The 25,585-nt window shown below is 46.9% G+C and overlaps 1 protein-coding gene across 2 annotated transcripts in view; it reads right to left on the bottom strand.

The window, feature by feature from the left end:
* Positions 1-5,802: 5,802 nt before the first annotated feature.
* MASP1 (mannan binding lectin serine peptidase 1) overlaps positions 5,803-25,585 on the bottom strand; it is a 65,597-nt gene continuing 45,814 nt past the window's right edge. The window contains exons 10-15 of one of the 2 annotated variants that reach the window (XM_032338026.1): positions 15,394-15,531; positions 13,875-13,988; positions 12,801-12,986; positions 11,048-11,115; positions 9,029-9,128; positions 5,803-8,620 (exon numbers count right to left, since the gene is read on the bottom strand). In XM_032338026.1, coding sequence (XP_032193917.1) covers positions 8,430-8,620; positions 9,029-9,128; positions 11,048-11,115; positions 12,801-12,986; positions 13,875-13,988; positions 15,394-15,531 — 797 coding nt within the window. In that variant the 3' untranslated portion in view covers positions 5,803-8,429. Of the gene's footprint in view, positions 8,621-9,028; positions 9,129-11,047; positions 11,116-12,800; positions 12,987-13,874; positions 13,989-15,393; positions 15,532-20,385; positions 22,848-25,585 lie in introns of those variants that run through there. The other variant, XM_032338016.1, reaches the window with a different exon arrangement.

Below are 25,585 nucleotides of genomic sequence, written 5' to 3'. Positions count from 1 at the left end.
TCCTGGGATTGAACTCTGCATGGGGCTCTCTGCTCAGGAGGGAGCCTGCTCCGCCCCCGCCCCCCGACCCCCACCCGCCTGCCTCTCTGCCTACTTGTGATCTCTCTCTCCCTTTGTCAAATAAATAAATAAAATCTTTTAAAAAAATAAGTAAAAAATAAAAAATAAATAAAAATCACCCCAAAGAGAAATACCAGTGATTTCTGGGATCCATTTCCACTGGCTGAAATACCCCAGAAGGAATTCAGCTGGATTCCAAGTCCCATTCTGTTTCTCTATAGGACTCCCCACTAAGGAAATTCCTCTGGAATCATTTTTGGCCCTGTGTGGATACTGCCACATGCGTCAGGGAAATGAAATCTCCCTGCTGTGTGACTATCTTCTGACGAAGCTTGTGAGGGTGGGTGGGGGTGGGGGTTGTGCCTGGCGTCTGAGCAATGTGGGTCCCAGCTCTGGGTTAGATGTTATCCGGGCATCTTGGCAGCTGACCTCGGGTGACTTCTCTTTCTCCTCTCCTGGGTCTCTGTTTCCTCATTTGTACAGCAAAGAGTGACAACTGGGATTGGGTCTGGGTGTATTTTGAAGGTAGTGGAGAGGATTTGCTGATGTCTTAGACATGGGGTCTGAGAGAAAGAGGAGCCAAAGAGGGCCGAAGGTTTTTGGCCGGGGCAACCGGGAGAACAGAGCTACCACTTGCGGAGATGAGGAAGGCTGCGTGAGGAATAAATCTGGGGGCGATGTCACGAGCTGGGTTTTGGACGTGTGAAGGCCGAGATGCATCATAGTCATTCTGTTAGACGACTTAATGCGAGGCATTAAACGTGAGAAATGTAAGGTGGCAGGGGAGTGTTCACGACTGCAGTTCAGAGGAAAGGCCCAAGCTAGAGATAAAATTGGAACGATCAGCATTTAGGTGTTATTAGATGACATGAGATTAGCTGAGGGGACTCAGGGAGGGAGGGTAGATTGAAAAGAGGCCACAGACTGAGCCTGGGGTTCTCCACGTAGACAGGTGGAAAAGAAGGAGCATCCCCCCCAGGGGCTGTGGAAGCTGAGGCACAGAGAACATGACGTGTTTGTGTTTCCAGAGCCGTGCAGCAGCAGAGCTTGGCCTGGAAGCTGGGTCTCCGGGGTCAGGGTTCAGAGCTCTTTCCGTGGCCCAAAGCACCTTCCCTGTCATGGTGCCGGCTTGCTCCCTGGCTGGAGTCCTGCCTCTCCCTCGTCCAGGAAATGTCACTTCATCAAGTCTGAGCAGGACGTGGATTTTTGTTTCTGTTTTTCTCAGTGTGTTTGAAGTATTTCATAATTTTAAAATGAGCTAAAACTAAAAGGCTTTGTGGGAGGCCTAGACTGCCAGTATGGATTTGGGCATTGGACACACAGACTCAGACCAAAGGGAGATGTTGTCGGAGTTGTTTAAATGAAGAATTCTGTTGTCTTGGATCTCGTTGGCAGGCCTGGGCCATGAGTGAGCATTTCAATAGGCATGCATAAAATAAGCCAAGATAGTGTCAGGAAATGGGCAAAATGGAATAATGTCACAGGATAAACAGCTCTAGGGGAGATGAAGATCTTCTCTTTCAAAATAGGTCAGCATCTTGGGCCTGGACCACATCTACTCTGTGCCTCCCAGATTCCCAGGGCTTGGTCTGTCTGCTTCTGGCTCTTAACCTGTAAATTTGCAGAGACCTCCTCTGGGACTAGCAGATGTTGGTGGGGTTATGTTTCCCCACCCACAACGATCTGTTCATTCACCATGTTTCCCCTGGGTACCATCCGGGCTTGACACACCTTCCCTTGTCATAAAACTGTCTTGTCCTAGTAGCCCATTCCTCAGAGGGGACTTCTTTAGAGTCTTTGTGATCTGCTTAGGTGTCGAAAGGGTCTGGGCTCTTTTTCCTGTCATCAGAAGCTCATTGCTGGGAATTGAGCCTGGGTTTCTGCATCCAAATTATTTTTCTTAACTTTGTCAAAAAAAAAAAAAAAAAAAAAAAAAAGCCAACATATACCAGATGCTGGAGATGGTTGCAGAAGCCCTTTGCAATCATGTTTGTGTCCTTCCCTCAAATTTAGGGAACCCGGGGTTTCCTTTCTGGAGATAAGCATGGATGCCTGCAGCTCACAGAAAGATCAGGGGCCTGGAAAACCATTACCACCCTTGGGTTTGGGACTGTGCCCTGTTTCCTCTCTGCTTCTCTGCTAATTCACCTCAAAGTGTTAACAGAAGCTAGGAGTCTCTTAACAGTGTCTCCTTGAGGCTCAGCCCTAGATTCCCAGGGCACGAAAAAGCAGATTCCTGCCTTCCCCACAGGCCTGCCCTCATTCAGGGCCAGTGGGTCTCTTGCCTGATGTCTCCCTTACCTTCACTGTCTTTTCCCGCAGTTTCTTTTCTGTGTTCAGGGGTCATTTGAAAGGTCAAGTGATCACGTCTCTCCTTGGTTCAAAAAACTCAAATGTCTCCCCATTCCTGAAACCAAGTGAGCATCCAAGGCCTGCACTTCAGAACTTCCTGATGTTCTCTTTTCTCCCAATTTATCTGGCTCTCCAGGGACACAAGTCACTCAGTTTCCCCCAAACACCCACTGCTCTTTCATATACTTGCTTTTGCATATGCTGTTTCCCCATGCCTAGAATGCTTTCCCCTTCTTCAGTTTACGATTGCGAAGTAAAAAAGATTATCCAAGAAAACACTCTTGCAGAGATGTTGTAGTGATGCTTTTGTGGCCAAGAGTCACAGAAAGTTCTGGATTATGTGCTAGAGGAGCAGGGTGCCTACCTCACCTCTGCTTCCCACCAGCTGTGTGGCCTAAGTCAAAGATCCAAGCTGGGAAAATAGAGGCTCCCAAAATTCTGCAGAGGTCACATATGGGCAGGATTGCCTAGAAGTGTGATTCTCAAACTGGATGCACATTAGAGTTACCTGGGTAGCTACTAATCCCACCTGTCAATGCTCAGAACTTACTTCATACTGGTTCCACCTGAATCTCTGGGGGAGGGGGACCCAGACTCTGGTATTTCTGGTGCCTCCTGCATGCAACCTCCTTTGAGAACCACTGGTGTCAAACCAGTGGAGTAAGAGCTGGGACCCCAGAGTCCATGAGAACTGGTTTCAAATCAGTGTCCCCATCTCCTGACAGAGAACATGGTTCACATTTTTAAAATATAAACTTTTAATTTTCAAATAGTTTTATATTCACTGAAAATTTGTAAAGATGGTACAGAAAGTTCTCATAAAGCTTTCCCCAGTTTCCCCTGTTATTAACATCTTACGTTAGTGTGGTTCAATTGTCATAATTAATAAACCAGTGTCAAAGCATTCTTCTTCTTCTTCTTAAGATTTTATTTATTTATTTGACAGAGAGAGAGGAAGAACACACACAGGGGGAAGGGCAGAAGGAGAACCAGGCTCCCCTCTAAGCAAGGAGCCCTATGTGGGGCTCAATCCCCAGACCCCGAGATCATGACCTGTGCCAAAGGCAGACAGACACTCAACTGACTGAGCCACCCAGGCGTCCTGTCAACACATTCTTCTTAACAGAAGTCCATCTTTATTTAGATTGCTTTCATTTTCACCTAAGATCCCTTCTCTGTTCTAGAATGCCATCTAGGATCCCATGTCCCATTTAGTTGTCAAGTCTCCTTAGGCTCCATTTTAGTTCCCTAGAGCTGCCATGACAAAGCATCCCAAGCTGGATGGCTCAGAACAACAGAAATCTAGTCTTTCATGGTTCTGGAAGCTCGAGGTCTAAACTCAAAGCACTGGCAGGGCCATGCTCCCTCTGAAACCTGGCAGGGGCGGAGGGCTGGGTGGGTGGAGTGGGTGGGTGGGGGGATCTTTCCTGGACTATTCCCAGTATGTGAGGTTGCTGGCAACTTGGCCTTCCTTGGCTTAGTTGTAGGGCTTCTACCTGCCTCTGTCCTCACAAGGTGTTCTCCTTCCTGTTTCTCATGTGCTCTTCTAGAAGGTCACCCATCATACTGGGTGAACGGCCCACCGTAATCCAGTATGACCTTGTCTTAACTAGTTATATCTGCAAGGACCCTATTTCCAAATAAGGTCACATTTGGAGGTCCTGAGGATGGGAGCTTAACATCTTTCTCAAGGATACAATTCAGCCCATTATAGGCTTCTCTTGTGGGACAGCTTCTCCTTTTTTTTTTTAGCTTTGGTGACCTTAACAATTCTGAGGAGTATTGGTCAAGTATGTTGTAGACTATTCCTCAAATGGGATTTTTCTGATGTGTTTATCCTGATTAGGCCAAGGTTACAATATGAAGGGAGGAAGAACACAGAGTTAGTGCTATCTTCAGTATGGCATATCAAGGTCACATACTACCAACATGACTTATCACTGTTGATACTAACTGTGATCACCTGGCTGGGGTAGTGTTTTTGTTAGGTTTCTCCACTCTAAAGTTATTCTGTCACCCACCCCCCAATTTCCATACCATTTACTTTGGAAGAAAGTCACCATTCGAAGGTCACCTTTAAGGGAGGGAGAGTCATGCTCCATCTCCTTTAGAGCAAATTATTTACGTAAATCACTTAGCATTCTCCATGGGAGATGTATCTATTCTTCCCCATTTACTTATTTATTCAATAACTTACTCATATCGGTATATACTCAAGAATATTCATTTTATACTTTGGGTTAATAATCCAATACTATTTTCTTTTGTTGTGCTCAAATTGGCTTTGGCCATCAGAGCTCTTTCAGTTGGCTCCTTGTGTCCCTTTGGCATACCCCATCATGGTGTGTGACTACCTTACTTTCTGGAACAAGACATTCCAGGCTCATCTTGTATATTTTCCACCCTACTCCTAGAATCAGTCATTTCTTTAATGTTCCTTTTATTGGAGAACAGTGTTAGAAACCAAAATCTGAACACAAGTTGTGCTTGTTGCTACTGGGATGTTGCTGTTTATTGGTTAGGCCACATTTTTAACCTCACTGTGTTTCAATTTTCTCACCCTTAAATGGCAAGAATAATAGTACTCTGTAAGGAGAGATTAGAGAATTATATCAGAGTTTAGTGTGGTCTCAGACAGTAAATGTTCAGAAATGTTAGTGATTATTTCTCATAAAATTTTTTATATTTGAGCTACATTTAGTTTCCAAAGTTCTTTCTTGTCTGCTAATTCATCTGTTTCTACAAATCTCAGACAGAGGTAGGGCAAAGATTTTCCTGTCAGCTAATAGATGGAGAAATTAAGTGAACGACAGGGTCAACCTACTCTTCACTAGAACCTAAGTCTCTTGATTTCAAGGCCTGTTCTAGACCCAGATTGGCTATCATCTCTGTCACATGATTGGTATAGATTTCCCTTCCCTGATCTTACCTACCTTTGCTTGAAGGGCCACTTGTTGATGGTGATTCTTTGATTCCTGCCATCAGGGGACAAGATTAACTCATAGTAAAAGAAAAGTACATACTACACTCCAGAACAGGACACCATAGACATAGTGCCATATTTTCTGAACCAAACAATTAAACATATGATAAAAAAAAAAAACAAAAAACAAAACCATTTTGTTTTGTTTTGTTTTGTTTTCTCTTCTGGGTGTGGAGGAGAAATGGAATTTGGATGCTGAAAGATTAGCATCCTGGTATATATGGTAATTGATAGGAACAACAGGACAAGGTATTTAATCAGAACTGACCCCCCAAACCTGACATGCTATAGTATTGACAGTACAATCTTCCCCTCATCTCTCTTCAAGATACAGTGATACTAATCAGATGCAGAGAATTGTTGATAAGTGAAAACACAATTTACCAGAATCATCAGTGCATGAAAAATATAGAAGCCAAACGGAATGCTTTGGCTCAATGCAGATGTTTATTGGAACACATGTGTAGTTACTCATAAGAACAAGAGCTTCCATTGCTAATGAAATTGGCATGATCATTAGTGCTACCAACAGCATTCATGGGCGGAATCACAGCTTGATACACAAGCTATTTTAGGGAGGTGGATTTTTGCTGTCTAAGAGGCAGCACATTTTGAAGTTGGAATGGCTGCATTTGGAGGTAAGGAGTTTCCCATCTCTAAAGAAGATGGTCCTAATAGACATTCCAAGCCTCTGCTTCTATCGCTCTGTGAGAAGTTTGGGTTTCTTGAACCTTCACAGCAGTGCAGGGGCTGATGTAGCTAATAAATGCTTCCTGATCAAAGGTGAGCTAAAGCTCCACAGCCCATTTAGACATATCCTCAGAATAAGGGTAAAATTGTAGTTGGGGGAAATAACAAAAGGACCTGGGTCCAAACAGAAGTCTGGATTTGTATATAAATCTTCAGGCTATTCAAGTCCCACAGTTGTCTGACCTTTAGGAGAAAGGCTATTTCAGACGTTGGTTTTGACCCCAGAATCAGAACAATGGCTCAGTAAATGTCATTTTTGTGAGAGAAGCTAGCGTAATCTCAGGAAAGCCCGAGTGGATGTTTACTCGTGTGCTCCTTCCACCTGGAAGGCCTCCCTCTCTCTTGCCTGTGGAAATGGTCTCAAGGGTCAGAGCTAACATCATCTCCTCTCGGATGCCTTCCTGAAGTCCCCTGTCCCAATGCCTCCATACCAGAGTGGCCATACTGCTCCCAAGGATAGCATTTAGCAGGGCTCATTCTTTTCATGGTAGTCACCTGCGCACATGTCAGACTTTCCTGTAGGAGCTCCTACATTTTGGTGTTCTCCATAGCAGTCAGCACAGCCTAGCCCATGGGGCCACCCAGGCAGTGCTGTGAAATGGGACAGTATGGGGTTTTGGAATGTCTTAGAACAACTTTAAAACTTCGCATTGCAATTCTTTGGTGTCTGAGACAGAGCTCCATCTTGTTTGACATGTATCTGATGAAGTTGGGTACCCACTGTCATCTTCCCTCTACAGTGCAGACAGCAGGGCACCAAGAGGTAGAATGACTTGCTCATGGAACCAGAAGCAGCCTGTGAATTGTTGTCCCTGAGCATTCAGCCTAGGGCTTAGTGTCCATGAGTTCTCACCCTTCATTATCTTCTTCCAGCAAGAGATCCTGAATGACTCCACCAACTGCAATGCCGCTAAGAATTGAAATCGCCCATGAAGATCAATTTTGATAGAACAGAAGACAGGAACTTGGAGCTTTTGATTCCTTGAAGGGCTTAAATCTCAGAACTCTGGAAGGGATGAGGTCTCTGGAAGCTTCCTGAGAAAGGAGGTTGCTCTTGGAGGGGAGAGGCATTCTGCTTGGTAAACACTTATAACCTTGCAAGGCCAGGGCATGCATGGTGAGGGACAAAGGTGAGGAACCAGTGGAATGGCTTCTTGGAGTCTGTTGTGGACATAAGGAGGAAGAGTGCAGGGGCCTGAGTCTAGCGCAGCAGGGCTGACCTTGTGCAGCTCAGGTTCCCAGGAAGGGAACAAACAGATGTTGTGCCTAGGAATAAGGAGGTTCCCTTGACTAGCACTTTGCTGGGCTATGTTCTTGGGAACGGGCACATGACAGATGGGGTGGGGGTGGGGAGGGCATTGTAGCAGTTGCAGTATTGGGTCTGCATCAAAACCCTATTGAACCATAAGTTAATTTTTGCCTTTCGTTATTTCAGCTTTAAGTCATCTTATCAAGGAAAAATGTCTTCATTAGATCCTAGGCTGTCAAAGCTGGGAAGGTGTTTTCAGACGAAGAGAAGGGGCTTCCATAGAGTCACACAAGAGCTGGGGGCAGAGCTAGTTCTAGAACCTGGCACCTGATTTCCCAGTCCACTGCTCTTGGTTGCTCTCTCATCCCCATCCTGCTTCTCTCGGGCACTCTTATGGCTTGGTGTCCAGCTCACATTAATAAATGCATGGCTATTGGACATGCTCTAGGACCAAGAATCTTGTCTCTTTTGCCTTTTTATGGCGGTCAGGGATTGGGACTGAGAAAAGTGCATAGTAGCAAAGAGATATTTGCGGGCAGATGAAGGAGATGGTCAAGGTTGAGGGAAAAGGTGCATACTGATCAGTCCTAAAGAGCTAGTGGGATTTGTAAGAGAGCTTCAACTGCCTGGTAAGCACAATGACCTCTTGCTAAGTCATGTTTACTGAGCACTTAGGTTATGTCTGCACTGTGCTAAGTGCTATGTAATTATTAATTAATTTTATCCTCATCAGACACTTATGAGGTAGGTAAGGTATGCCATTTCCATAATATTGAAGAAAAAAACGGATTGAGAGGTAAAGTCACCTGCCCAGTGATGCAAAGCTGGTGAGCGATAGTGTTTGGATTCAGCCTTGTGTTCTGATCACTCAGCTACTCAGCCTTTAGAAAGTGTGGAAAGCAGGCTGAGATGCCCCCTTTAGGAGCCCCTAAAGGGTGGGCTGAAGGAAGGGGTGAGGGTGAGGGGCATCCTGTACCAGAGAATTATCCTGTGCTGCTGACTGACCACAAACAGGTGGTGTCAGGGGTGAGGAATTCAATTCATCATCCTGGTGACCCTCTGGATCCAGTCCTTATTGTGGTAGATGTAGGAATATACTCCGTAGCGGTCCTTCTTTCCACAGTCGTCGCCCCAGGACACTGTTCCCACCAGATACCACTCTCCTCTTTCCTTATCCAGAGTCACCATGGGGCCTCCAGAGTCACCTGCACAGGCGTCCTTTCCCCCTAGATGAAAAGGAGATGCAGGTTAAAGGGCTCCTCTACCTAGCCCCAAATCCAAAGGAGCCTCCTTCTCCCTACATCTGACTTGTAGTTCAGAAAATTAGACGCGAGGGGGCGCAATAGACCATGTGACCTAAACCTGGGCTGAGAGCCGTTCTGTCCTGCCCCTTCAGAGCTCAGAGATTTCAGAAAGTGAGGGCTGGTTTGGGACTCTTCTTTCATAGGGGAAAACCTGGGCTTGGAGAAGAGAATGGTGGGAATTTTTTGGTGCTCCTTTCTCTGACACAGTGGAATCCCCCAGTGGATTTCTTCCTCTTTTGACCATTCTCCTTCCTGTCCTCTGACTCCTCCATACAGTCACCCCTCTTCCATGGCTGGTGGTGCCCTGTTGTACGCCGTCTCTTGACTTACCTTCCTTCTCCCCAGCACAGATCATGTCCCTGGTCACTTTCTTCTTCAGAGGGGCATAGGCCTCCTGGCATGTACGGTGGTCCACTATCGGGATTTCGATCTGGAACAGAAGGCCATGGTTGGTCCCCACCCCTTGGCTGAGGAGACCTTCCTGCTCTGACACACCTAGAGCTGGCTCCTCTCTGTCCCCTTCCAGAATGAGCCTGGGTCTACCTTGGACCCGGTCCCAGAAACTACCCTCTGGTGCAAGTAAAGGAACACTAAAGATTCAGGAGATCCATGTTCTGCTACTGTCTCAGTCATGAACTTGCTGTGTGAGCTTGAGCAGGTCTTTTGTCCTCTCTGGGACTCAGTTTTCTCATTTGTAGAATGGAAATAATATTTGCCTAGCACATTCATCATTCCGAATATGAAAATGTATACAAAACCCATGGTCAATCTACTTTCCCTCCACCCCTATAATTATTGGATGTGGAACCTGAGACACAGAGTGCAATCCCGGCCTTTGAGACCTCTGAGACGGCTTCCTTATCTGAAGAATGGAAGTCACCATATTTGACATACTCATCACATGGAATGGTACAGAGGAGATGAATGAGCAGATGCTTTGTAAACTACAAGCACTGTATAAATGTTCAGTACCATGGGGGTTACCGCCACTCACCTTACAGCAGGTATTTACGTACTTTCTCTCCCACTACAGTATGATATATATATATATATATTTACCTGAAGCAATAAACTGATACATAAAAGTGAAATACTGTGATTAGTATTGCCCTTGGGGCTTTGGGGTAGATGTTGGAGCAGAAGTCTGTGACAACATGAGGAAACACATGAGTCTCATTTACCCAAACTGAGAACAGCGTGGTTCACATGCCCCAAGATTATAGCTCCTGTTGACCCTCGCCATTTAGGTCTCTCCTGGACCACAGCCTTCCCAGAGAGGTGGAGAGAGAATGTCAGGGCAGGGTGATCATGAGCCCATATCCGCAGTGAACCACCAAGTGCCTGACTCACCTCTACTCACCGTTCAAGCATTGTTCAAGAGTTACTTCCTTTGGGAAGCCCTTATGGACCCCAAAGGCGAGGTTGGATTTCCCGTTATACATGCTGGAGCTTCCTGCACTCCTTCCTCATCACATTTATCATGTTGATGACTACTTTTTGTCCCTCTCACTTGACTATCAGCACAAGGAAGCTGGGGACCGGATGTGTTCTCTCCCACTCCTCCGCCCCCTCAGCATTCCTAGTAGCTAGCACAATGTCTGGTACATGGGAGGCACCAAGTAAATGCCTGGGAATTAATGAAAGAAGGGATGAATGGTTGTTGCAAATCCGAAAATTTAAACTATGTTACAATATCCTATGTTGAAGGATGCAGAAATTAGCTGTGGCAGTTATAAAACCCAGTCATGTCAGAATCAGGCAGGTCTTGGGGGGACATCTAGCATGGCCCCTAACTTTGCAGCTTGAGATACTATGCAGTTGTCTAGAGAGGCAAATGACTTGTTTCGGATCACCCAGCAAGTTGGTAGGAGCCAGTACTTGGAGTCAGAACTCTCTTTTCCAGGACACTATTCTTTTATGAAATGATATAAATGTGAACTTTTAAATGCAGCCATCAAGTTCATTATTCAAGGACTGTAGCTCTTAAGAGGCCAATCTTTAGCTCATTCTTGGTTACTCCGGTATGTGAATCCTTATGGTACACCGAGAGATCATCTTTTGGGGTGTCTAAGCCGACTGTTTTCTGGAAGAATTTCCATTACCCGAGCTTTTAATATGCTACAGAAACATTGAACAATATTTAGGGATTAGAGCCCTATGTAGAACAAACAGACCAAGGTCATCAGGATTCAAAGTCCTGGTGAACTTTGGATGTGAGTCTGGGCCCCTGGTGTCTCTCTCTCACCCACCCCTTGCCCAAGACTCTGAATCCCTGAGGGGCAACAAGGAGCAGGAGGGTCCAATGAGGGGAGAGACATCACTCTCTATAGGACATAAATTGAACTTCACCTCCATCAGGGTCTCTGGGAATCTTTGCAAGAACTGCTTTCCCCAGCCACTGACGATGACCATGTCCCCTGGAGGAAAGAAGACACGGTGAGAGAGGAGTGGCTGTCTGTGGGGTTTTCAGACAGCTGCCTCTTCCAGCCCCATCATTCTCTGCCTGTGAAGGAAGGGCTGAATTTGTCCCATCAGAGAAAGGGAATATGGTGGGGACGAGGACTGCTGGGCTGGAGCTTACCTGAAACAAAGGTTTGGACTTTGATTTCTAGGAGTCATTAGCTGGTAGATTGGTTGTTCATTCCTTCCCATTCCCAGCCAGCACAGAACCTAGGCTCCACAGAGGCGGTCATCTCAGCTACCTGTTCACAGCTGTATCCCCGTGCCTACTGTAGCACTAGCATGTAGTAGGTGCTCAATCAATGCTTGTGAGCAATGTAAGAGTTCAGCCTAGTCCACATTGTGCTACGCTGCCTTTGGCAAGCCCCCACCCTCCCTCCCCTGCTGAGCCCCAGCTTCCGCATCCATAAAACATAAAAAAAGGAAGAGGCTGGTCTTGGGATTCTCCGAAACCTCTCCCAACTCTGATGTGCTAGAAGTCTGTGAAGTTGACAGATGTTGGGACAGGTGGAAAAGCATTGAGCGCTGACAGAGCAATCATTTCTTCATTTGAAAAGGAGTAGAGCATGGGGGAGTTATGTGGGACAACCTGGCTTCCAGCCCCAGCTATGCTTTTTCCAAACTGTGTCTTGGGTGAGTCACTTCACAGTGCTAGGACTCAGTCTTCTCATCTGGAAAACGGCACTACACCCCCTACCCCCACAAGGTTTTTATAAGTAGTAAATACATTAATGAAAGTAGAGCCACTGGTACATGGTAGGCACATGGTGTTGGATAAATCAGACTCATACCTGTGCCTTTCTTGTTGGCTCAGTTCTATTCAGCCGGTTTTTGTTGCTTGGCTATGACACAGCAGCACTGAATTTAGAACAAGTTGAAGAGGAAGCTGATATGTTTGAGGGTATTATTTCACTTCAGTATCACAGCCACCCTATGGGGTGTTATCCTCAGCACAGGGGTAAGGGGCTTGAGGTTCGGACCCTCTCTTGAAGTTACCCGATTGGGAACTGCCAGGGCAGTGTTTTGAACCTGTAGAGGTGATCAAGCTATTGTCCCTCAGCTCCAGACTTACTCTTTACTCTGCTTGGTGGATGCTGCAGGTGAGACTCTGAAGTGACAATTCTGCTTTGTCAAAGAGGGAGGTGACCCCCCAAATAGGGGGAGCTTCCTGGAAGACTTTTGGTTCCTGTTGGCACTGCCCTAGCCCCAGGACCTGGTCCCGCTATTCCCCCAGTACATCAGCACCGGGCCCTGCCACGGGCTTCTGAGTCCCTTTTCCAAGCTTCTAGATTCTGGGACTCCATCCTCCCCACTTTGTTCTGCAGCCTGAGGAGGGGTGGTTTTTTCCTGCGGGTACTGCCTGCATTACGATAGCATTCCCCTTACCGCCCTAGTCCTCCAATGTCCTGGATTAAATTCTCCCTCTTGCAATGACTTGTCTGGTTTCGGTTTTCTCTTCTGGACCCTGATGATCCAGTCCTTTGAAAACTGATCAAGCCTGCCTGTGTGCTGCGTGCTGCCTTGGATCTACTTCTGACTCAGCTGTTCAAGAGGGATCCTGCAGAGCCTCACCATGCTGGGGACCTGCCTGCGGAGGCAACTGCTACTCTGCAGGGGTGGGGTCAGGGGTGGGGCAGAGTACCTTCCTCGGGGGGGCCCTCTGGCAGACAGATGGGCATCACAAAGTCGTTCAGCACTGGGCTCTCCAGCAGCTCCACTAAAGCCACGTCATTCTCGAATGTGCTGGGGTTGTACAGGGGATGGAGGAAGAGGCGTTTGACCCTGAGATGCTGCTCCTTCTCATCCGACTGATGCCTCCAGTGCTTGCCTGAGCAAGAGAAGGCACACGATGCGTGTTCTCAGTCCCCTCTTGTACCATCTGGACTGTTCTCAGCCTTAACCCTTTTGCTGCCCCTCGCTCCCAGGTGTCCCACCCTACGTGCCCTTCCCCAAGTATTCACACGAGCTCCCACTTCTGTCTTTCTTCTTGAGCTGATCCCATTGCCTGAGAACACTCATTCTGATGCTTACTGCCAATGTTCAAACCGTATCCTCAACCTCAGTGCCTGGGTCATGCATTCCCTCCTCCGGGAAGCCTCCCCGATTCTCCAGTTAGGTTCGTCAGTTACAAGTCTTTTTCTTGTGAATTCCCATGGCGACTTCTCTCTTCCTCTCCTATAGGACTTACTGCTTCCTATCTTATACTAGAGTTCTCTGTGCTCATATTTTATTCCTTTATTAGGTTGTAAGTTCCTTGAGGGTAGGGACTAGGTCTTAATTATATTATGTTCTTACATCCTGGAATAGTGTCTGTAGTCAAATACGTGCTGAAACAAACTGAATCAGTTAAGAAAGAGAAGTTAAGCTTGGATTGTTTGGGTTATGACTTCCTAGAAACCATGGATTTCTAGAGGCCTAAAGCGTCTTTAGAATGATCTAGACTGGCCTCTTTACTTCACTATTATAAAAATGGAGGCCTTGACTTCAGTGACTTGCTCGTGGTCTTGCCACCGGAAAATCAGAGCCTTGGGCTTGGACTCGGGTCCCTGGACTCCAATTCTAGCTCATTCTTCACTCCAGGTGTCCTGTCCTGATAAGTAAGTGAGTGGACACACCTTATGCCCAGAACCACTGTTGACTTCAATGGTTTGAACATTGGCAGTAAGCATCAGAATGAGTGTTTTAAGGGACAGGAGTCAGCCTGTCCCTCACTCACCCATGATGATTTTGAAGTCAGAAGGTCTGAGCAGGTCTGAATCTTGTAGGACTAGGTAATCTGGATCGAGAGACTGGTGGAGGCAATGAGCTGCAGTCACCACCCAGCTGGTGCCTGAGAACAGAATTGTATATGCATATATTTCGCACCGCCCCGTCCGGCCCCACCCCCACCATTGCTTCAGACCACTTCAGAACTCTTTTCCATTGGGTTTCAGAGCTGCAAGTCAGACACTCGTATAACCCTAATCTGAAGATGGGGAGTTAAATCTGTGATTTCATCTGCCTATTCTAATCAAGAGGCCAAGACCGAACATCTTAAACTGGGTTTTAGGGCTGCCTTAAACCCATGGGCTTGGTGAGCACCAGATACCCCAAGGTGAGTCCACAGAAGACCCTAGGCTTACTGGCCAAACTCAGGCCTTGTGGCCCCTGGATCAACAGCACCAGCCTCATCTGGGAACTTCTTAGAGATGCAGACTCTCAGGTGGACCTCAGATCTATTGAAATAGAATCTGCATTCAGTAGTAAAATCTGGGGATTTTAATAAGACCCACAGGTAATTCCTATTCACATTAAAGTTGGAAAAGCACTGATCTATCGTGGAGCTGTCCTCACCTGACTCCACTGTTGGGGAGGTGAGTGACAGGTGAGCCTGAGTCTGGGGGCTGTCTAGGCAGATGTGGATCCATCTGGGCCTTCTTCCTCTGTGGTGAGATCAGACCAGGAACTGGCTGGGGACTCTAGGTTGCTATCAGGTTTTCCTATGATGTCAAAATTGGAATGGACCTTTTATCATCAGGACCAAACTATGGCAGGAAGAGCCATCAGCCATCTCTTTCCTACCCTCACTCCCACTCCCACCCATATTTGCTTTATAGCAGAATCCTGACAATCCTATTTCCTAATGCTTTTGAATCTGTCTTATTGCCATTTCTTGTCTCCTGTTCTTACTCTGAGGCTAATGACTTCTCTCCCCACGATTGCCACAGCCACCTCACTGAAATCCTGGCTTTAGGATTTACTCTCCTTTCAATTCGTATTGCCCCTGGAGAGAATATCCTTATAAATCTGCAGCAGCCTTCAGGATAGATCTAAATTCCTAAGTATGGCCTTCAGGGCCTTTGTAAATCTCCCTTCCCTGGCTTCTCCAGGGTGAATTTCCTGGTTCTCCCTAGTCTGAGAGCCATGGCACAACTTGCCTTTGAGCTTCATCTGAGTGCATTGTAATCAGTGTTTGAGGGTCTGACTCCTTGACTTAGTCCTTCCCAGTGCCTGAGACTTACCAGGACTTCATAGGTGTTTGTTGACTGAAGAAGCAAGCTAGAATAGGAATATGTATCTCCTAGCTCCACTTAAGGGCTCTTTCCATGACACTGTCCTTCTGGGTCTCACTACTAGTGTGGATTAGTGATTCCTAATCCAGAAATATTGGTCAGTCTCCAGGAAGAGGGTTGGGTTCTTCCACTTTCACCCTGCCCCCTAATCCTGGATCTCCCACACTTCCCACATCTCCTTACCTAGAAGGGAGCCACCACAGAAGTGTCGATTATTTGGGTATGACAGCATGGCAATCCAGGGGGTGGTGCCTTTCTGGGCTGGGCGTCCATTGAAGATCCTGGCTATCAGGTTCCGGGAGAACTTGGGGACCCCACACACTGCAGCCAAAGGAAGGAGGGACAGATCACACTCTGGGCTTTATCTTACTCTTTGCCAGAGCTACCAGCTCAACACCCTCTGTTTTTATGTATTTGAGCAAGGAGCCTGATGTGGGACTCAATCCCAGGACCCTGGGGACATGAACTGAGATCAAGGCAGACACTTAACTACAGATGCTTAACCGACTGAGCCACCTAAGCATCCCTCATCACCCTCTCTTAGGAACATATGTTATTTTTGTTTTTCTAGAATTCATTGCAGTTTTAAGTAACAATGCCCCAGTTTTCCTCTGGGGTCCGTTCTCCTTCCATTCTTAGTCCATATGTCCCGAGTTGAAATGATCTTACCTCTGACTCTAGAGGTAGGAAGGTGACTGACCTGATGAATTAAATCGTCTCATGCTTTAGGGACGATTGCTCAGAGATGGGACTGTAACTCCAGCTAGCCCAATGAAAGTCTGCCTTGGGAATTTTGCGAACCATATTAAAAAGGAGAAGGCCCTTCCTGTTGAGGTTGTTAGGCTGCTGTCTATAAGCCAAGATTTGCCTATGATGACTTCATTGAGAGTCTTCTGAGAATGATGCTACGAATGGAAAAAAGTGGGTCTAGAAGATGAAGAGTAAAGCAAGAGGGAGCTTGTATCCTGACATTTGCGTTCCTTGATCTAACCATAACTGAAGCCTCGTGATATGGACATTTTAGCTTTGTGAGCCTGTAATTCTCTCTGTCTCTCTCCCTCCCTCCCACTTCCTTCCTGTAAGCTGTTTGCATTGGATTTCTTTCTCATGAATGAAAGGGTCCTGACTAATAAAGAATTTTCATGCTCTACCCACAGGGATCTCTTCCCAAAGAAACCCTTCCTCAGGGCCTTGGGGGTTGAAGACCCATTTAAGAGTCTTCCTGTTTCATATTTTTTCCACTGACTTGGATTTACAGACATAGACACACAACATCTTATGGCTAAACAGCCCTTCGAGACCATCTAGTCCATTCCTCTCATTGCAGAGCTAAGAAAACGGAGGCTCTAAGAAGGGAATTAACTTGCCAAAAGTTACTCTGTGAGTTAGTGGCAAGATTCATTCTAGGTCTTCTGAATTCTGAGCCTTTCCTACCCTGGCCAGCACCACTAACTTTTACCTATGTGACTTCCCAGAGCACTCATTCCCTGAGCCTGATCCAGGTAACCATCTGCCTTCTTTGTAGCTGTCACCAAGCTGCTGATAGGGCTGGGATGCATCTTCAGCATCTCCCAGTAGTTTCTTTCTACATGTCCTTGGCCACTGCCCCAGCTAAGGTCCTGTCCTCATTCCCAGCAGAATCTCAGAATTCACTGGGTGGGAATTCCCCCAAGCGTTCTTTCTCCATCTGTCCCCTCTGTAAACTTTTTTTCTCTTCAAAAGTAATTCTGGACTTCGGATCTCCTCAATTCTACACTACTGGGGACCTGGCTTGGGGGATTCTCACCCCTCTCTGGCATCTTGAATCCCTCCTTTGCTTATGCCTCCAAAATATGGCCAAGTCTTCGTACACTAAAACCATACTTCTGCTTTCCTGGCTTCTCATTTGTTCCATAGTCTCTCCCTCTCCTCCTTCCCATAGCCAAGCTTCTAGAAAGAGGAGTTGACACTCAGTCTCCACATCCTTCCCTCTCCTTTCGAGGTGGATTTGGAAGAAGAAAGTGCCAGGCTGTGCATACTCTTGGGAATAAAGGCATTTAACTGGACATTTAATAGATCCACAATCATAGACGGAGGTAGAATGACTCTGGGTCCATACATGGGACTTCAGCAGTGCTCTTTACATGTGGAGGAAGATACCATTTGAAATTTCCTCTCATGTAGTCCTCATTTCCAGGATTCCCCTTGCCCTCTGTCTCCCTATTATTAAAGGTGGAGCACCCATTGTTTTAGGTGAGGCTGGCTACAACTTTGAGTTTTAAAGGAGCAAAGCAGAAACCAAAGTTGGAAGTGCAAATTTTCATTTGAAGAGTCAGGGATTGTGGTAAAAGATTTGTAGGTTTCAAGGAGCCCAAACCCAGAGGACTAAGCATACCATCATAAGGTTTTTACTCGGAGTCACAGAGAAAGGAAGATGTAAAGATAGTTTCCTGCCTTGGGAGAGAGCTAAACCTAGCAGAAGTCTGGACACGGTGGGGGTCGGGGGGACGAGGGAGGGTGGGAGGAGAAAGAGAGAGAGAGGAAAGACGGAGGAGGAGGGGGAAGAGAAGGAAGAGTGTGAGGAGGGGGGAAGGAAGAAGGGGGGAGGAGAAGAAAGAAGGAGGCAGAGGGGGAGGAGGAGGAGAAGGAGGAGGAAGGGGAAGAGAGGAGAAGTACGGAGAGCCGGAGACTTGAAACACAGAAGAAGGCCTGCTTCCTGAATCCTTTCGGTGTTGACAGTAGAGGCTGGATTCTTGTCCGTTGGAAATGTCCTGCCTGTCCTCTAGAATGTCCTGTGGCATTGGCACGCTCAACTATTTTAACCCTCCACATGCTCCCTTCTTGGCTTCTGAAGCACTTCTCTTCCTGTGTTTCTGACCGCTTTTTGGTCACTTTCTTGAGGTTTCTCTTTTCTCCATGCCTTCCACTCTGGGGTCCCCTTGATCAGACCTTGGCCTGCTCTTCTGCACACTTGCGGTAGTTAATACCAGCCTCCTCCTGTCCCACCCTACTGCCTTTCCTATACCCTGATGGACTTCAGATTCCTATCTCTGACCTGTTATGTCCTCTGAGTGGTTCCTTTCTTGCTATTCCTTCCTTACACCTTCACCTGGGTTGCTCGTGACCTTCTCCCCTCCGACATTCCAGATGCTTGTTAACGCCCACACAGACCACATCTTGGTTGCCTCCATTTCCTTCAGCCCCCATGTTCAGTCAGCCCCGAAGCTGGTAAAACATCACCAGAAGAAGAATACTCGTTGCTTCGAGTTGCTTCGAAGCAACGAGTAATCTTCTTCCTCCACACTATGTCACAGGGTGCTTTCCATGTTACCATGGTACCTCAGTGTTTCAGATAAGCCACAACATAGATATCTAGAAGAAAGGGAAAATCTGAAAGACAGTAGAACCCAAGACAGATAATCCTTAAGACCAGCTACATGTAAAATGTCAAGCACAATTTAGGATTCTTCTAGTTAACAGCGTAAAAAACATGATGTTTTCATTACGATACAAACCCTAAACAAATGCAAACCATGAGTACATCCATGGAGAAGCCTCACTAACAGGTTAGCTGTGCACCTGCCCCCATCCTCAACATCTGCACCATTTCACAAGATTCCTATACATCAAGCCCTACTGAACACACTACTTGGATGTTTTAAACTCCTGCACCCACATCTGCACCAGCTTAGCCTTGGTCTGGTGGGTTTTCACTGTCTCTTTCCAGAGTGCTTTCCACCACTTCCCTGTGATGCCTACCCTCAGGTCTGCCTATTCAGAGTTCCCTGCAGATGAGACCCTGCAATTTCTAATGAGCACTCCAGGTGATTGTGATATACTCCCACTAGGAGACTCACTGGTTACAGGACAGAGCACAAACATAGTATGGCTTTTAAGACTCCTCCCACTCTCCCTGATTCCCCACTGCTCCTGCTCTACTCATGCATGTTTCCCTGCTCGATCTTCATCCACTCTGGCCTTTCTCTCCTGTCTCCTGAATTCTTTGCAGCATCTCTGCAAAGCTCTCTAGATCCCCTTCAGTGATGCTCCCTCACCTTTAAGTGCCTAGAGAGCTGCAATCTCTACTCCTCTTATGACACTTGATGGCTTTCACCCTTGTGAGACTTATATGCATGGAACCCTGTCTTGCATGCTAGTTTGAGCTCTTTGAAGTCAAGGGCTTAAACAGTAGGCACTTGAGTGAAGGCATAGCTTAGAGGGACACATTCCAAAACTGCCCCCATTCCTCATCACCCCTTCTTAGATGATGTCCAGATGACTAAAGTTGTACCTTTTCTGTAATGAGAGGATAGGAGCTTAACGAGGGGCCAGTCTCTCTTCAAAAAGCCAAATAAACAAACATTAACAATCATCAATACAAATGGCTAACAGACACAGGAAAAAATGTTCATCATCATTGGCCATCAGGGAAATTTAAATCAAAACCACATTGAGATACCACCTTATGCCAGTTGGAATGGCCAAAATTAACAAGACAGCAAGACAGGAAACAACAAGTGTTGGAGAGGAGCACTCTCCTCTTACACTGTTGGTGGGAATGCAACTTGGTGCAGCCACTTTGGAAAACAATGTGGAGATTCTTTAAGAAATTAAAAATAGAGCTACTCTATGACCCTGCAATTGCACTACTGGGCATTTACCCCAAAGATACAGATGTAGTAAAAAGAAGGGCCATCTGTACCCCAGTGTTCATAGCAGCAATGGCTACAATCACCAAACTGTGGAAAGAGCTAAGATGCCCTTCAACGGATGAATGAATAAAGAAGATATGGTTCACATATACAGTGGTATATTATACCTCCATCAGAAAGGATGAATACCCAACTTTTGTATCAACATGGATGGGTCTGGAAGAGATTATGCTTACTGAAATAAGTCAAGCAGAGAGAGTCAATTATCATATGGTTTTGCTTATTTGTGGAGCATAAGGAATAACACGGAGGGCACAGGGAGATGGAGAGGAGAAAGGAGTTGGGGAAAATTGGAGGGGGAGACAAACCATGAGAGACTGTGGACTCTGAGAAGCAAACTGAGGTTTTGGAGGGGAGGGGATGGGGGGATGGGTGAGCCTGGTGGTGGGTATTAAGGAGGGCACATATTGCATGGAACATTGGGTGTGGTGCATAAACAATGAATCTTGGAACACTGAAAAAATAAAATTAAATTAAAAAAACAAACAATCATCAAATCCCAGAATGAAGGCTGTTGGTTATCCACAGAGAGTTTATTTCCACTTCAGACCCTGACAGGAGAAACAGAGTGCAGAGAAGCTTGTGATATAAAATATACAAAATATAGCACCCTCTACATGTACTGTTCACAGACATAGGAGTGTGCTTTCATGAGCCAATTGGAAAAATGGACACTTCACAATTGTTCTCTTGGAATCCCTCTTAGGACTTCTCTGGCTGTCTCTCTCTGACGGAGAATACCCAGAAGAGCAAATTCTGGAGAGGAGGAACACAATCGACCTTGTGAGGCTCAGAGGAGAGGCTGCTGGCAATCAGAAGCCTGAAAGCTAGAGTTAGAAGGACCCTGAGGGGCATCTGATGTCTTCGTTTTACAGATGGGGAAACTGATTTGTGAGAGGTTAGACAGCCAGTTAGGGGCAGAGCTGAGGCTAGAACCCAGCACTCTTGGCTGTCCTTTCATGGGCAAGTCTCGTCTTCCCTTGTCTGGCTCCTGGAAACCCAAGGAGTGGATCTTTCTGAACGTCCATGCCAGGTGGGTTCTTTGAAGAGCTCAGACTGCAGGCACACTGGGCAGTCTGGTGGGATCAGGTTACTCCTAATGTTCTGAGCTCACTCTTTGTACCATTTTCCTGCCCAGAAGCGGGGCATGGTGTTTGTCTTCTCTTTATCTAGACAATCCAGTTGAGTCTCTGTGCCTGGGGCTGGGGCTCTGGTGGCCTTTTCAGATGATACACTTCAGAGCTGGAAGTTTGATTCATGCTTGTCTGGAGTGGCAGGTGTAGACACCTGTGTTGTTAGCTGGTATTGGAGAGTGACATATGAGTCTAAATGATGTGTTCAGAATTGGCGATAGGAAGTTATCAGAGATGGGGAACCTCCCACTGATAGTCTCTTGCCTCTAGTCACCACAAACTTTTCCAGCTTTCTCTTTGTCCTTTAATAGAGAGATTTCCTTTAATAGAGAACACAGGGATAAGGCTTGGACTACAAGAAACTTTGGGGAGAAAAATCCAAGAAACAAAAGTACTCCAAGACATCACACTAGGAGACAGGGGCTTGGAGGTCTTATCCCTATCTCCTGAAGCCCTAGCGCTTTTCCCCTAGAAGGGACTAGACTTGTCTGTACTGAGGGCCGATCTAGGAAAATATATGGACTCAGCATTCAACTCAACATAAGGTAAGATTTTCTAATAGTCAAGTCTGAGCTCAGGCACACCAACAGTGGGACTGGAATGTTTGGTAGGTGAGTAGGAGTGTAGAAGACCACTGGATCAAGCCCTCCTGGAGAGGAGTGCTGGGATTGGCCAGAGGGCTAGCTCCCTCATTGTGCTTCAGGGAGAGTGAGGCCTACGAGGGGAAGGAGCTTGTTCAGGGCCATGGATCCAGGGGTTTTGTGTGAAGCCTTTTCAGAGCCCCAGGGGCTGTCTTGGGAGGATGGGGACAGCGTGTTCCATTCCATTTGGTCTGCCAAGTAACTTGGAGTGTGCCATCGAAAGTGCGTGTACAGCCTCACTTGGGCTGGGTGCAGGCAGGCAGGCAGGCCCTGAGGATGTCAGTCAGCTCACCGTTCCACCTGTAGCTCCCCCAGACCTTGTGGGGAGCCCATCTTCTCCCACACCCAGTCCACATAGTTGGAGACCTTTGTGTAGACCCCATAGACCTGCTTGCTGCCACATTCTTCGGGGCCCCCCCAGGACACCAGGCCTTGGGCTACCCAGCGCTGGCTCAAGTCATCCAGAATGACAAAGGCCCCACCACTGTCTCCAAGGCACGTGTCCTTGCCACCCTCATAGTAGCCAGCGCAGAACATGTTCTCTGTGACGCTATAGTTCCCCGACCGCGACTCATAGCTGGTTTTGCACTCCGCATATGGCACCACGGGTAACTTGACGTACTGTAGGACATCTGACAAGGTCCGTGTGCCACTGCTGATGATCTCGTCCACTGTCACATTAGGATTGGAGATACCCCAGCCCGCTACCAAGCCCAGCATGTGGGGTTCTGGGCCTTCAGGCTCAGGACTTGGCAGGCAGATGGGCATGACATGGGGTCCCAGGGGCACAGGTTCCTGCAGCTGCACCAGAGCTATGTCGTGGTTGTAGTTCTGGATATTGAAGTCTGGGTGGAGCACCACTTGGGCTGCAGAGCTGTTGACAGCCCCTGATTTGTCCCGCACATCATGCAGGCCCAAGAAGACAGTGACATGCTCCTTGGAGACTGGTATCACTGTGTTGTCCCTTCGCTGGGAGCGCAGCACGTGGGCTGCTGTGAGGATCCAGGACTCAGAGAGCAGGGCCCCACTCCCAAACCATTTGTCGTTTGGCACCCTCGAGGTGTCCTCCACCACTATCAGGGCCTGCCATGGAAAGAGGCCAGGCTCAGCATTCCTGCCCCCGATGATTCTCTTGACCAGGTTTGGCAGAGAGCGGGAGGGCTGACCACACACTGTAAGGAGAAGGAGGGAATGGGGACAAGAGACAGAGACTGGTCAGATCAGCCATGTGCAAAGAGCCACCAGAAGAAATTCACATCTCATCCACTGTAGATTATGCCACAATGGGACCCTATTCTATATCACAGGGCCATGGTGGCCCTGGAGAGCTCTGCACGGGTGTGACCTTTGACCTCAGTCTTTCTAGTTGGCCTGTGTATGGTCTGGCCCTTCTGTAGCCAGTGCCATCTATGGATCAGACAATTGTATGCACGGGCCTCCACCATCCTGAACCATTTCCAGCTAAGTTTGCTTTGGCCTGGATGATCTCATATTCCAGAAGTGGCCCATGCTGTATGGATACTTAGAAAACTTCTGGAAACCATAGGTCATGGGCTTTCAGAGAGAGAAGGAAACTAAAAGGCTGTCTGGCAGGTCACAGCAAACACTGGACTGGGAGCCAAGATACCTAGGGTCTTGACCTGGCTTTTCTTTCTTATGTCCTGTGCAACCTTAGATAAGTAGATTTGTCTATCTGGACTTAAATTTTTGATCTGCTAAATGAGGAAGTTGGTTAGTATGAGCTCTGTGGCTCTTTCAAATTCCAAGTTCCCTCAATTTTTATTTCATGTTCCCTGGTCACCCCATTTTATAGGCGAGTAAAACTCTCCAGATGTTAAACAATTAGTCCAAGGTCACATGGCTATGAAGTTAACAGGGTCATTAGCAGAGGGCTATATCTTGTCCCATTTATATATAGGTCAATGTCTTGTCCTATATCCCAAAGTGCCTCATTACACATAAAAATCATGGCCATGGGCTCTGCAACTTTTTCTTCTTCAGCCTAAAGGACTCAAGCTGTGAATGCGTGCCCAGCGTACCCAGGGTTAGGGAAAGGTGGCATAATCTACGAGCAATGATGCATAGGCCCTACTCTGGGCCTCCCATCATTGCACCCAGGAACCCTGTAGTACCTTCAGGGGAAGAAGAAAGGTCTGATCAAACTTCATTCCACTGAGTTGTACCCCGAGCATGCACATGCACCACCAGCCTCCTGTAGCCAAATGCCTTTGGCCTATGAACCGGGGGTCTTCAGCACCACTCCTCCGCTGGCTAAGAACAAGCTCACATGAGCCTTCCCAGCAGGGTTATTAGGCCCTAGAGGTAAGCCTGGCATGAGTGTGGGCTTCCTCCTCCTTGCAAATGGCCAGGCTACACTCTTTGGTCCTGGATACTTTCAACGATCCTTCAAAGGCCAAGGAACATTTGAATTTTCTTGGGAACTTTGGGATGTCAGGCTTTCAGCAACCTAATGCTTTTCAGATGTTCTTCTTCCTGAAGCCAAAGGCTTCTTCCATGATCCTTAGGCACCCTGTCATTCACACCAGGCCAGATGTGAGCTGACCTTTGCTAACTTTCTGTTGCCTCATCTTTCAGAGTGGAAGGCCAGGCTCTTGGCTACAAGTCGCAGCCTATGAGGTGACATCTCAAGGCAATCTGTGACTGTCCCTACACAATAGCTCATTTAGTGCTGAAAGGCCCTCAACTGGTGAAGGCCAGGACTGTGGCTGAGTCCATGCTTACAACAAAGCCAGCACTGAGCAGTGCCTTTCTCTAGTGTCAGAGCTGCAGAAACTTGGAGAACCACTAATTTACAGATGTAGAAATCGAGATTCAGAGAAGGCAAGTGACATACTCAAAGTCATTAGTGACAGAGCCAGAAGAAGAGCCCGTTTCTTGTAACTCTTGAATCATTTTCTCCACTAAAGTCTGTTTTTCTTCTTGATATGCTTTTGTACTTTCAAGAGGTTGAATGATGCAACAAGCCTTGTGAAAACTCACTGAAATGAGGCCATTATTTTTGCTGCTACCATTCTCCATCCAGTCTTTTCTGGAATAAAGGAATCTTCTTGAGAAACTAGAGCTGGGCTCTAGAGCCCTGGAGGTAATGAGGGAGGGCCCTTAAAACAAAACTGTGGTATTTTAGAATTCTGGGTCCATGAGGATATCATAAAACACAATCAGAGTCAAGAATGGCTCAGCATTACTTGTGTTGATATCAAAGTCTTGGCTTCACCTTCCAGCTCTGCCCCTAACTCTGTGGGTAGCCTTGGACAAGTCATTGCCCCTCACTGATCCTCAGTTTTCTCATGTGTCAAATGAAGAACAAATACTATTTGCTTAATATGATTCCTTGGAAAAGTGGATATAAAGATGCTAGATAAAATGGCTTTTTCCTTTCTGGCTTGTTTCTGGGTTCAATGTTGATGTTTTAAGAGAGAAGAATTTAGAAATCTCTGGCATGGTCCCATGGTGAACCGTGGTTCTTCCCAACACCACATATTAAAAGAATTTCATGACTCCCTGTCTCTAAGATGTTTTATATAAATATAGAGGATGATGATCATTAAGGATCATAGAATGTCATGGATCACCTTATCCTGCTCCCTCACTTCTGAGATATGGAATCCTAGCCTCAGAGAGGTGAGATTACTTACCAAAGATCACAGTAAGAAAATGACAGCACCAGGATTAGGACCCAAGCCCCTGACTCCCAGCTCAATGACTCTTCCCCTTCAAGAGGTTGCAGCATGGCTGCCCGGGATGGAATCTGCCTGAAGCGCTTTTTCCTTCGGCCCACATGATATTTTAGCAAAACAGGAATTAGATTTTTCCTATTTGCCAGAACTCCACTATTCCCCATCCTCTCTGAGTGTTCAACTGTGTCCTTGGGTGTGCTCCGGGCTAAGCC

This window comes from Mustela erminea, chromosome 1, assembly GCF_009829155.1.
Source record: "Mustela erminea isolate mMusErm1 chromosome 1, mMusErm1.Pri, whole genome shotgun sequence".
In the NCBI taxonomy this organism is placed as follows: domain Eukaryota; kingdom Metazoa; phylum Chordata; class Mammalia; order Carnivora; family Mustelidae; genus Mustela; species Mustela erminea.
Note: the sequence above shows the minus strand (reverse complement) of the source record. Positions and strands in the feature narration are given on the sequence as shown.